Here is a 12,853-nt window from a genome sequence, read left to right as displayed (position 1 = left end):
TATCAAATGAAACAGATCATTCTCTTCTTTCAATTAATTCTACGATAACTGGAAGAGTTGTAAAGGAGGGATGACCTAGCCTATAATGGTGGAGTCAAATCAGGTCTTCAGTAGTGGATTGATGGTGTTCAGAGAGGAGAGCGAGGGGATGTTTTTGCTTGCTAATGTCTGCTGTCTTAGGCACATAAAGGTAGTACAATCCGTCCCTTTCCTTAGGACGTCCAATCATCATTCCCAAGTCTTGATCCTGAAACAAACAATGTGTTGGAAAAAATGTAACTTTGCAATTTAGGTCTTGAGAAATCTTGGTGATAGATACCAAGTTTGTGGACAGTTTAGGAACATGAAGGACATTTTTAAAAGTAAAATTTGGACTGAGTCTTATATCTCCTATTCCTGCTACAGTGGTCGGAGAGCCATCTGTAGTAACTATTTTCCTATTGCTAGGACAAGGTGTATAATTGCTGAAATTATAATAGGCATGGGTCATATGATCTGTGGCTCCCGAGTCAATAATCCATAAATGTCTAAACAATTTTTCTGAGGTAGTTAAATAGTGAGAGGTGGGAGATATACCTGAATGTACCAACGAACAGGTATCTGATGGTTTCTCAAGGGCTGCCAAAAAATTCCTCAACTTCTCAACGTCCTTTCTATTGAGATTTGTTGATTTTAGGCCTTTCTCTACTCCTTGCTGTGCAGTCACCTGGTATGCTTGCCCTTTATAAGGCTTATTCTGTCCTCCTTTGGTTCTCTACTCTTTGTTGGGTGGCTTTCCATTTAGTTTCCAGCATTTCTCCCGGGTATGCCTGGTTTTGTTACAATAGGTACACCATAGAGTGTCCTTATCTTCCCCACTTGCTGTTTTGGATTCGACCTTCCAATTTTCTCTCGGTCCTCGAGTTTCAATTTTTGTCAGCAAGGCCGATGTCTCTAGTGATTTCGTCTTCAACATCACTCCTCTTCTACTTTCTTCTGCTAAGATAATTGAAACTACTTCATTGAGATTGGGTAGATCATCTTTACCTAAGATTGGATTCTTACATGATCAAAATCTTCATTCAATCCTGCCAAAAAATCATGTGCGTGATCCCAGTGTTGTTAAAGGCCCAAGGCGCAAAGGGTCTTGAAGCCTAAGGTGCAAGGCGCAAGGCGAGGCGCGTGCCTGGCAGGTGCAAGGCGCATGCTGACTAAGAAGAAAGAAAAATATACTTCTTAATTGAATAATAACTCAGAAAATAGATCCTAATCACATATCAACATTTATGTTATCAAAAAATTCAAGAATTCAACATATATTAAATAAATCACAACATAAACATACTTCATGACATACCTGTAAATTTCAGCAAATTAAATCCCACCATATTTCAACAAATCAGAAAAAGGAATTGACATTTAAACACCACAAATAAAAAACAAAATTAGTATTTGACATATATAATTAAAAGACAACAAAATAGTACTAAAAATGTCATTAAACTTAAGCCAAACCCACCAAAAAATGTTAGTTTTAAGACTTTAAAACTAAGGCTAAATTATGCCAAAAAATGTTAAAAGAAAAACGAAGAAGAAGAAGAAGCAGCAGCAGGCATTAACAAATAAAAATTAAAAAAAAAAAGAATTGAAGAAGAAGAAGAAGAAGAAGAAGAAGAAGAAGAAGAAGAAGAAGAAGAAGTTTAGCAGCAGCGGAAGAAGAGGAAGAAGGAGTAGGAGGATAGCAGCAACAGAAGGAGGAGCAGGAGGATAGCATCAACGTAAGAAGCAGTCGTGTAAGAAGAAGAAGAAGAAGAAGGATAGCAGCAAAGTAAGATTAAGAAGCAGCTGCATAATAATAATAATAAGAAGAAGAAGCAACAAGGATTGCTGAAGAAGAAGCAGGCTAGCAGCTGCCAGCAGCGTAAGAAGAAAAAGAAGAAGAATAAGTAGAAGAAGAAAAGAAGAAGCAAGGATTGTCGATAGGTTACCTTGGCCTGGAGAAGCAGTGAAGCACCTCAATCAGAACTGGAGAACTGGAGAAGAACTTAAGGAGTTGCAATTGCTGTGTTGCGTGAGAGAAGAGAGTGCTGCGTAAGAGAGTTGGAGCCTTGGAGGTGTAGTCTCTTGGCCTTCTAGAAATTAGATGAGCTGGAGCATGATATTTTTTAGTTTTGTTGACTTTTCAATATTGTATTTTATTATTTTCTTTCTCTTTAAGTTTTAACAAAAAAATGTTTAAAAAATAAAACATGCTGAAAATAAGCTGCGCCTGAGGGAGGTGCGCCTGAAGGGCCTAGGCGCGCTTGGCTGGATCTCGCCTCGCCTCGCCTGGGCATGGCAAGGCAAGATGGCTGCGCCTTGAGGGGCCTTGCGTCTAGGCGCGCCTTTAACAACACTGGCAATCCTTTTCAATGAATGCCTTCAGCAATGCAACATCCTTACTGTCCTTCATCTTTATCACCCAATATTGATCAATTTCCTATCACAACCCCTTCAGTAGGTTTATATACTCAATGACAGTCTTTTCTCCTTGCTTTGTTGACATAGTTTTGATTCACAACTCATAGATCTGGGTTGCATCCTTGGCTTTGGAATAAGTTTGTCGGATTGACTCCCATACCTCCCTTGCAGTTGGTAGGAACATACAGGTATCACTTATTTCTGGAGACACAACTCCATAGCCAAGCCACAATCATGGAATCCTGCTCATGCCATGAGATAAAACTGGGATCTCCTTCCTTAGGACCAGTTTTGATGATATGGTTGAGTTTTCTGTTGCCCTTTAAAATGGTTTTGATCAATAGTGACCGTTTTAGATAGTTCTTCCCAGTGAGCCGGTATGCAGCACTGATTTGCTGCAGTTCGTTGGAGACTGGGTTTGCAGGTACTTCTCCAGTGCTGTGAGAGACAACTTCGGCAAACATGGATGACATCCTTTCGGGCTGCTAAAAAATTTAGGGCAACTGGTGATGGGGTGATGAAGGCTGGAAAAACTGAACAGCAATGAAGGCTGTAGGTAAGGCTGGAAAACTGAACAACAATGAAGGCTGGAGGTTATGGAAATAATCGGCAATGAAGGCCGGAGAAGGATTGCCCATGGGAGTTTCCTAAAGCTCTGATACCATGTTAGCAATTAGGGAGAAGGCCTAATTGAAATTTTATTGAATCTGAGTAGGGGTATTTATACAAGTACAAAATATCTATGCTATCTCCTAGAAAACAGGAATAAATTCAAATTTAGATAACAATAACTGATAGTTGAAATGCTGTTATTGATATTTGAAATGCTGAATATCTTCCTCTTTCAAGCTTTATCATTCCCTTGAATTTTGGAGCTTATTTTATCTTTTAGGCTGCCTCATCTTTTAAATCTTGAATTCTTTCAACCACCCTATCTTTTCTTTTTAAACTTAAACATCCAATTTGCCATCTTTATGATCTTTGACAACGGGAAGAAAATTGACCCTCTTGTTTCTCCGAGGGAGTTTGTTCCTCATGGTCTTTGTTGCTGCCCAATATTCTCAATTACACTTGTAAGAGAGTTTGAACTGCCTCATGGATTTGGATGGCATTGGCTCTTGGTTGGTGCATTCCTTGACTGGTGGTCGAGGTGGAGAATTCTTGTTGGTGTTTGTGACTCCATCATCTGAATGTTGATGATGGAAGCGATGTCTACTTGGATCTTGAGCTCAATTTACCATTATCGTTTCAAGTGATGAGATTCACTTTCTCCCTCACACTACCTTCAAGTAGATTGTATGCGTAGGGGATCCAATGACTCCCACAAACAACACCAATTGATGCTCCATGGATTCCACATCAATGAATTTGCAACACATGTACACCAGTGGGACTAGAACTCGCCGATCTTGAATCACTGCCGTTGGAAGATTCTGTTGGTTTTGTACATGACTTAGCAAAACAACTATGAGGATTGCCTGGGGGCTTAGCTGGAAAAACCCTTCTATGCTTATGCTAGAAATCAGATTAGACTAATAGAGGGTGTCTATGAAATTAGAGGCACCCAAACAGCAAGTGATCAGGGTTTAGATGTTACCTGAGAAGATGTCAGAAATGGCATAAGTTCCTTTAGTACTGACTTGATGTGTACTTTTAGACCCCCTTTGGTGTGGGGCAGCGCTCTCGTGCACACCAAAAGCCCTAGAATGATCCATGTATAATATGTGTGCATGTATGGGTGGTATGAGGCTACCATAACCATGATCATTTGCCTTTTGTGATTATTAGGGAAATCACTATCAGTTGCCCCAGTTCATTAGAGCTGTCACTATCAGCATATTTTTGGTTGTTAGGGATGATGTTGCGAGCGAGGGCCACTCAGCCAGTGATAGGGCACTTTGCATGTGTTTGTGGTGATAACGGTCGCAACATAATAGACCTCTAGGTAGGATTCCTCCTGGGAAGACGAGGCTGTGGTTCGTTGTGGTAGGATGACCAGGTAGAGTGTAGGGCACAGGCTTTGCTGTCCGCAGCTCCACTGTTAGGCTTTCAGTGAGCGAGTCTGGTCTGGTCAAGGGATTAAGATGAACCTTTCAACCATGTTTGTGGTGCGTACTTGTTATTTGAGGTTGGAATGGCATGTTGTGGTTTCGGATGATGATGTCACCATACAAAGCCGTAATGCTCCCTGCATGCTGATGTGACCACTTCTGTCTTCCCCTGCATCACCAACCTTACCTAATGGGGTTAAGGCCTGTGACAATGATAAGTTGTTTTCATTTGGGAATTATCATTTATCCTATGTAGATCTTGGCTGTTTAACTTGCTTCTGCTTCTCCTACTACTATTCTGTGTTTCTTTCAGTTTTACTCATAAAGGTTGAGTTGAAAGGTATGAACATCTACTCTTAAGAATTTCATGCTTGCACAGATATAACTGCTTGCTACCAGGTCGTAGTTTGGTTTCTGCAATGAATTAGAGGTATCCCTGCAGTTAAATGACTGAGCATTTACTATTTACCATCTCTGTGTTTTTCTTTGGCAGGTTGGTGCTGGCCTCCCTGTCATTGCATCCTTGAATCGAATTCTTTCATCTGGAGATCCTGTTCACCACATTGTTGGAAGCTTAAGTGGTATAAGTTTAACACTTATCTTTTTCTTTTTATTTGGAAGCCAGTTAATTTGCTCTTTATGCTTGTTTGCATCTAGAACATAATGTGTATTTTCAAGTAATAATTTGACATTTTGTTTCAATTCTCATCCTTTTTATACTACACAGGGACACTGGGATATGTAATGAGTGAGGTAGAAGAGGGAAAGCCATTCAGCCAAGTTGTTAAATCTGCCAAAAGCCTTGGTTACACTGAACCAGGTCAAGTAAAATGTCGTTCCCTGTTTGAATGTTATATAAGCAGAAGGTTCGTCTTATACAAAAGACTACATCTAAAGAAACAGCCACACTGTCCAAATTCTCATTATTAAGGTTTTTACACTTAGATAAGGGTGTCCTCTCCGCTATGTCCAGGGTGTGATGGTTTGCAGTTTCAACTATAAATTTTCTTTTCCTGTACACCTTGTCCATTTGGTGCATTCCTAAAGAAAAAAGAGCCAACAAAGCATTTTGAGCTGCTTGTGAAATGACATCTTTTTAGTGTTAGATTAATGTATTTATATATTTATGTTCTCTAAGAATTCTGCATTCTACACCATTAATACCTGTAAGTGATTGTTCCATTTCTGAGTCATGTTTTCATATTGTATGGGTTGGTTTCACAATATCAACTATGTGATAGAACACAATCCTATCAATTATTTTTATTCAGCACCGTCTCATGAGACTTCCACGGGATGGTTTTGGAACTTTATCTCATTATTCTCTCACTAGAGGGTTGCGTTGGGAAGGGCATCTGACATAAAATTTTGCCTTATTGTTCTTTTGCAAGGATTTGTATTGTTAATGTGAATTTTAGACGCTAGTTAATGTTGAATTCTGTGCCATTGACCCTAGCTTGGTTAAAATAAGGTGCAGTTGATGATGATGATGATTGTTTCATTTCATTATATTTAATGCATTTTCTTATGCTATCTTGCTATTTATCAATCCCTGTTTCTGAAAGTAATGAAGTTCTTACACAAAGGATGCTGTTTGATTTTTTATTTTTTTAATTTTTATGTAAGAATTTGAACACCATCTTACTTTTGATAAAAGTTCTTATTTTTGTTTTGACATTTGTTGTTACAGATCCTCGTGATGATCTTAGCGGGACAGATGTAGCAAGAAAGGTTTGGATATTCTTCTATATCTATTTTCTTTTTAAGAATTTTTTAACCTCCATGTTTCCTTTCTCAAATATCATCTTTGTTTGAGATTACTAATTCAAGGAAAATATTCTATTTGCATAAACATAACAAAAACAATCGTAAGTCTTAATCCACTATGTGAGGTCAGCTATATGAATTTAGACCTCCATCCATCCCTGTTCATGGCTATATCCTGTGTAAGACCATTATATCCCATGTCATTTCTAATGGTTTCCTACCAAGTTTTCTTTGATTTTTCTCTTTCTCTTTTAATACAAAAAGGTTTCCCTTTAGGATTGCTTTGGCTTTTCTCTTTGATACAAACTTCCTTCATTTCATCCACTTGCCTCACAGGCACTTCTATCAATCTTCTTCTCACGTTTCCAATCCAATCATCTTAATCATGGTTCACACATCTTATCTTCAATAGGCACCACTCCAATATCTTATTATGTATGATCTCGTTTCTTTTTTTTGTTTTTTCTCTGTTGTCTGCACATCGATTGTAACATTCTCAGCTCAGTTACTCTCATACTTTACACATGTTGGTGTTTAACTAACCAACATATAGAATAATACAACAAAGATCGTCTTATAGTCGTTTGATAAAATTGCCCTTTTTTTTCTAGGTATAAAATTGCTATTATGATTTCTTAGTTGGTACCATTATGATTATTTCTTTTTTGTATAATTTACAGTTATTGTGTTAAACGATTATGAAAGTTTGTTCAGTTAAAAGCATGCATAGTTGCCATTCAACTTAATTTGGAAGAGTTATGAGTAATAAACAAATATTATGGTTGAGTGGCGCTCTAGCAACTGAGGTGTCCACTTATTTGCTCGATTTTTGTGAAGTACGAAGAAATCTGAAAATTATTTCAATGGTGGTTCCATTGAAGTAGTTTCAGGTCTTGTGCACTGATCCTACATCCTAGATCTTCATGTTTTGTCATCTGGCTTATGATGTTTGATGCACAATCATCTAGCTTTCCTTCTGAACAATTGATTTATTTTGTTTTCTTGGGATAGTTTTAAGGTATTTTATTGATTATTAGTTTTTTCTTATATTGGAAGACAGGCTTTGATTCTTGCTCGACTACTTGGTCAACAGATTGACTTGAACAGCATAAAGGTTGGTGCTTGAGAATACAAACAACATATCACATATCAAGATTTAATCCCACTGTGTGAGTTAGTGCATGGAATACCTTTATATACAATTGGGTACCATCAAAATTACATGTTGCAATTGCTGTTTCTATCTTGCAGGTTGAAAGCTTGTATCCCAAAGAAATGGGACCAAACATAATGCCTGTTGATGATTTTTTGGAAAATGGGCTTCCACTGCTTGACAAAGACATCAGAGAGAGGGTTGAAAAGGCTACTTCAAATGGCAATGTGCTCCGTTATGTTTGCGTGATTGAAGACTCAAGGTACTCTTGTATTTAAATTTCAAGAATTCTTGACATGTGTACATCAATAGAGTTAATTTCTGTTATGTGAATGGTAACATTCTGAAGAACCCTTGGAACATCTAAAACGGGGGAGCATAAATGTCTCAATTGAGCAATTCTTTGTGTAGCTTGGAACTTGAAACTTGCACAGTATCCCTTTTATAATCAAGTTACAAATTGAGATGTCCATCAAGTATTACTGGATATGGAGCAGATATGATTTTTGGAACTTGTTTTGGATTTCTTTTATTGTTGATATGCAGATATTTATGTCAGCAGATATCTATGTGCTTTTACACAGATCATCCCATTTTAACATATTTTATGGCAATACACAAACTGGAAAATGAAACAGGTCAATTTTTTCATTTTTTTTTTAAAGAAACTTACAGGCAAATCAGCTTTTTGACTTCAGATCTGTAAATATGCTGAGAGCCAATTATTATGGAGTTGCTCAGTTTTTAAGCGTAATTGAATATTCCTGACATGCCCTGGAATACTATATGTGAACTTGTATGGCATGTTAAGACAATAAATAATACAAGAAAAATCATGGTACTTGTTGAAGTAGGTATAACACATTGTGATATATGATAATCAGAGCACTACTTCTATGCTTAATATCCCATATATGTTAGATAAGTAATAACACAATATCAAGAATAGACTCAGGACTTTTTTATACACAGAGGACACAAACTAATCTCTTTGACTTATACCCAAGGATAAGTACCCATAAGTCAGGCAAATAGCTATACTTCCAAAGTGTATGCTATGAGGTTGCAACTAACTAGGATAGTTCCAAAAAACTCACCGCCTCCTCCTGATTGATGTCTTACAAGATTGAAGCGGTGAGCCAAACTCCAAAGTCCATTACTCTTGAAATTCCCAGTAGCAAGGCATACAATGTGCATCATGAAGGATAGCCACCCCAGGCTTGCCCATGTCTTGTGCAATATAATGTGATGGTATAATACATGGTAAATCAAAGTGAAGTTGTAAATATTATACATGTTTATGGTTCAATACACATTCCTCATCTTGTAATCACAGTGCATCCATCAGTAGAAACCAGATATCCAACAAGCATTTGTGAAGAAGTGTGTTAAAACTTGTAACAACCCCTGATTACGTGTAATTTGAACGTTTTATCCAATAGGAGGTTTTGGGTCTTTCACCCAGGGACGAGTGGTTCTAGCATGTTCGGTTTTCAATTAAAATGAAGTGTTATCATTCGACCACCTCATCCAATATGGTTGAACAAATATGCATATCGAATACTACAGTAGGCAAGGCAATGCACATATTCACCTGCATTTAGTAGACAATATAGCCAATTACATATGTTGAATCATGTATGCAATAATAAAATTTGCAATCATGCTTAGCCAAGATGTGTCAACAATAATATTAATGTGTGAGGGATAATCTGAATGTTATTGTGATAATCTGAATGTTATTGTTGCATTCCTATTTTATTTATTGCAATCTGTTGACTTTGTATACTATTCTGTTCTAAATAGACGATTTTATCACATATCTATTGTGGTATTGGTCTTGGAATTATATAATAATGGAAACAACAACTCTAGTCGCCATCTTTATATCTGGTTTACTTGTACGTTTTACTGAGTATGCCTTATATACCTCTTTTAGGCAACCTTCTCAACAACTAAGAGATCTATTTGAGGAACATTGGGACTAATCGAAGTAATGAGCCTCCCAATGTTGGGGGCCTCATTAATTCAATTGACATAATGAAAAATCATTTAACCTTTTTAGTTCGAACTTTAGGCAGTTCTCAAAAAAGGATAGCGAAAAAAAATTATCCCTAGAGTTGGGATTAAGAGGAATGTATAAACCAAGATACAATGTATGATAATGGAAAACTACTTAACAAAAACAGGTTAAATTTTAGTTAGAGTCAATATATCCAAGTCTGAAATTCATCTTTAGAATGCCAAGTTTAGCACACTCAGGGGCTGTTTAGTTGTAGAAGACAACCTCAGTTTTCCAGAAAAGTACTCCACATAAAATGGAAAATTAAAAAACTTGTTTAAATATAAAAAAATTTCAAATGGAAAATAAAAATTTGGAAAATGCTGTTTTCCGAAGATTTTTCCCAAATCATCTTCATCTCCTTTTCTAATACAATTTACAAAAAAGAAATTAAAACATATATTTTTTGAACATATATTCTAATTTTATATATTGGAAATTATTATTATTATTTTGTATTTCTAACATTTGAATGTGTTTTTCAAATTTTCTATGGAAAATGAAAACTAGAAATTTTATAGAAAATTGGAGAAAGAAAACCAAAAATTATTTTCTACAATTAACAAACTGCTCAAAGTCCATCAAAACCATGTTAAAGATTTCACTCTCCATGGAACTAAAGATCTAAGAGTCTACCTTATGAAGGTTTTTGAATTTAGTTCCTACTCTGGCTAGGCTAAATTTGACATCTTCTTGTAACACTACAAATTTCTGAAGATACAGTGGTCCTGCCTAAATTTTCACAATTCATGACAGAATTGTAGAAATATCAAATTTTCATGAAACCAAATCCGAAATTTTCCTTAATTTACCTCTAGGTTAGGTCAAAACTTGATGTTATCAGATGGTATTCAGACTGCACCAGCACACAGATTCTGTGCAGTCACTTTGGAAGCTCATATCTCTCTAAATTATTGACCAAATTAGGTTCATGAGATAGAGATAACCAGATTAAAGAAACTAGATATATTTTTGCTTGGTTTAGGCCTCATGTTCTTAGGTTATGCATTCACACAAAAATGACCAGTTGAGTTCAGCATATACATTTAAAAACAACAAACAAGCATATTTATGAATTGACTCTTTCAAGGCTCATAGATTGCAAAGTACCCGACTATGTCAACTTAATTGTGACACCCCACTCCCACCCATGGGTGCCACTAGTGAATAATCGATCAGACTACTCACATGCCAGGACATTGATGAAGAGACGGACTATGTTTCTAAGCGAAATGCCTTAGGTGGGGACTAGGCTTCGTCCCTCCCTTCGATCCACTCATGGATATGGATAAAGGAATATCAGAAAATTTTGAGGAGCTAAGCCCGAAATCCCTAGTGGGCGTCACCTTTCTTTGGCTCAAACTGATGAGCTGAGGATGACTTGCCCAGGACCCGACCGAACATCAACATTAACGACTCGCTTTGCTTTCCTAAGACTTACGACCCTTTGGCAGAAAGTCGAAAAGTATATTCATAAAGAAAAGATTTTAATTGGACCTTGATTTTTGCTTCATAAAAATATCCCAAGGCGCTAATGCCTAGAGGAAATTAAAACTTGGCCTTCTTCAACAAGCTCATTTTCTTATACCCAAAGAAATTCATAAAAAATCTGGTTTAAATCTCCTCTTTGCAAAAATTAGCCAAAATTTTACTTTAGCCAATTCGAAATTTTCCCAAGAATACTTCAAATTTTTCCTTAATTTATAAAATATTTTTGGAGCCCAAATCCATCATTTATTTTTTCCATAATTTTTCAAAAATATTGAAGGAACGAAGGGGCAGTGACAGTGGGGTACTAGCTATGGGCACGACGCACGTGCAAGGCCGGCCGCGTGCGGGCTGCTTGTTGCGCGCACTAGTTGTCGGCTGCGCGCTTGGCACCACGTGCGCATAGCACGCTAGGCAGCAGTAGCTGCCTCTAACCCATGCTTCTTAACCCCCGCTTCTTTTTCTTTTTTTTTTGCTCATAAGCACATTTTTCCAGAGTTAAACATACCCAAACACATTGAATGTTTCCTCCTTTCTCCACAACAAGGATTACACAACCCACATGATGTTTATACAACATACATAAAAAATAAAGATACAAATCCAAGTTTAAGCTTCAACAAGCCTTAAACTATCATTTCAAAAATATCTGGCAGTCTTCTTTATGGATCATGCATACTTTAACCCTCTAAGACTCCTTTTGCCTTTTGATTTTCCACGCCTACAAGTGAGGTAAAAACCTCATGAACCAAAACTCAATAAGGGTGCAATGCAAAGTAAATATGAGCATAAATATTCATAAAATGCAAGATTATGCATATGTGGATGGTTTTCTTTGCCTTAGCAACCCTCCTCGGTTGAGACAACAACCTACCCTTTTCCTCCGAATGTTCTAGTCATACTTATGGCCAAAGGTCCCACTAGTACACAAAGATGCATGTATGCTTGCAAATACCAAGAAATTTCATAACAAATACTTTTGGCCAAAGGTCCCACTAGTACACAAAGATGCATGTATGCTTGCAAATACCATGAAATTTCATAACAAATACTTACAAAGCTGTCACGGAACCCATGCCAAAATTTTGCTGCGGATTTATTTTCCTGCTATGTTTCTTTAATTGCCTGCTTTGTTTCTTTATTATTCCATAGAATTCTCTTTTGTTCCAGCTGTTAGTTAGTTAGAGAGAATATCCAACTGTAAAGGTGTTTGGGATAAGACAAAATAGTTGGTTATGAGAGTTGCAATTTGCTGTGGTAGCCCCCTAGGATAGCTATATAAGCCCAAACGGCTCCTGAGAATGGTTATCAAGTATCAATTAACAAATTCTAGATTTTACTCCCTGCATTCTCTCTATTCTCTCCCTCAATCTTCTCCTTCTCTCTAAACCTTTCTCTTCTACCACAATTCCCTAGCCAATTCTAATCCATCCCGGGCAGAAGTTGACAGTAGTCTCAGCGCGACTGTGACATTTGGTATCAAAGCAACGATTTCGGCAGCAGAGGACTACGCGGAGTAATGGCCGAAGGCACTCGCATGAAGAACATGGAGTCACAGCTCCAGAAAGTCACCTCAACCGTGGGGGAGTTCCAACATCGCGTGGATCGTTTGGAGCTGGGTTTTGAGAAGAACTACGAGGCTATTGGAGGACTCGAGCGTAGGCTTGAAAATCGTTTGAATCAGATGAGGGAGGATATCAACCAAATGAGAGAGGAGATGGGGAATCAGCTTCAACGATTCATGCTAATGTTCACCCAGCAAAACCAGGTAAGAATAGCTCCTGACTCCCCTCCTAGAGCTAGAACAGAACCCATCTTGCATAATGAGGGGGTGAACCGAGGCAATGGGACCTCAGAGGTTGAGGTTGAGCAGGACGATGAGATCGAAACTGA

At 37.5% G+C, this 12,853-nt stretch overlaps 1 protein-coding gene across 1 annotated transcript in view; it reads left to right on the top strand.

The window, feature by feature from the left end:
• Positions 1–12,853, top strand: part of LOC127806295 (uncharacterized) — a 65,538-nt gene that overhangs the window by 21,592 nt on the left and 31,093 nt on the right. Inside the window, exons 6-10 of the mRNA XM_052343500.1 lie at positions 4,984–5,071; positions 5,218–5,310; positions 6,181–6,221; positions 7,318–7,371; positions 7,509–7,672. Of these exons, the coding sequence (XP_052199460.1) occupies positions 4,984–5,071; positions 5,218–5,310; positions 6,181–6,221; positions 7,318–7,371; positions 7,509–7,672 (440 nt within the window). The remainder of the gene's footprint in view (positions 1–4,983; positions 5,072–5,217; positions 5,311–6,180; positions 6,222–7,317; positions 7,372–7,508; positions 7,673–12,853) is intronic.

Source organism: Diospyros lotus, chromosome 1, assembly GCF_014633365.1.
Source record: "Diospyros lotus cultivar Yz01 chromosome 1, ASM1463336v1, whole genome shotgun sequence".
In the NCBI taxonomy this organism is placed as follows: Eukaryota; Viridiplantae; Streptophyta; class Magnoliopsida; order Ericales; family Ebenaceae; genus Diospyros; species Diospyros lotus.
Note: the sequence above shows the minus strand (reverse complement) of the source record. Positions and strands in the feature narration are given on the sequence as shown.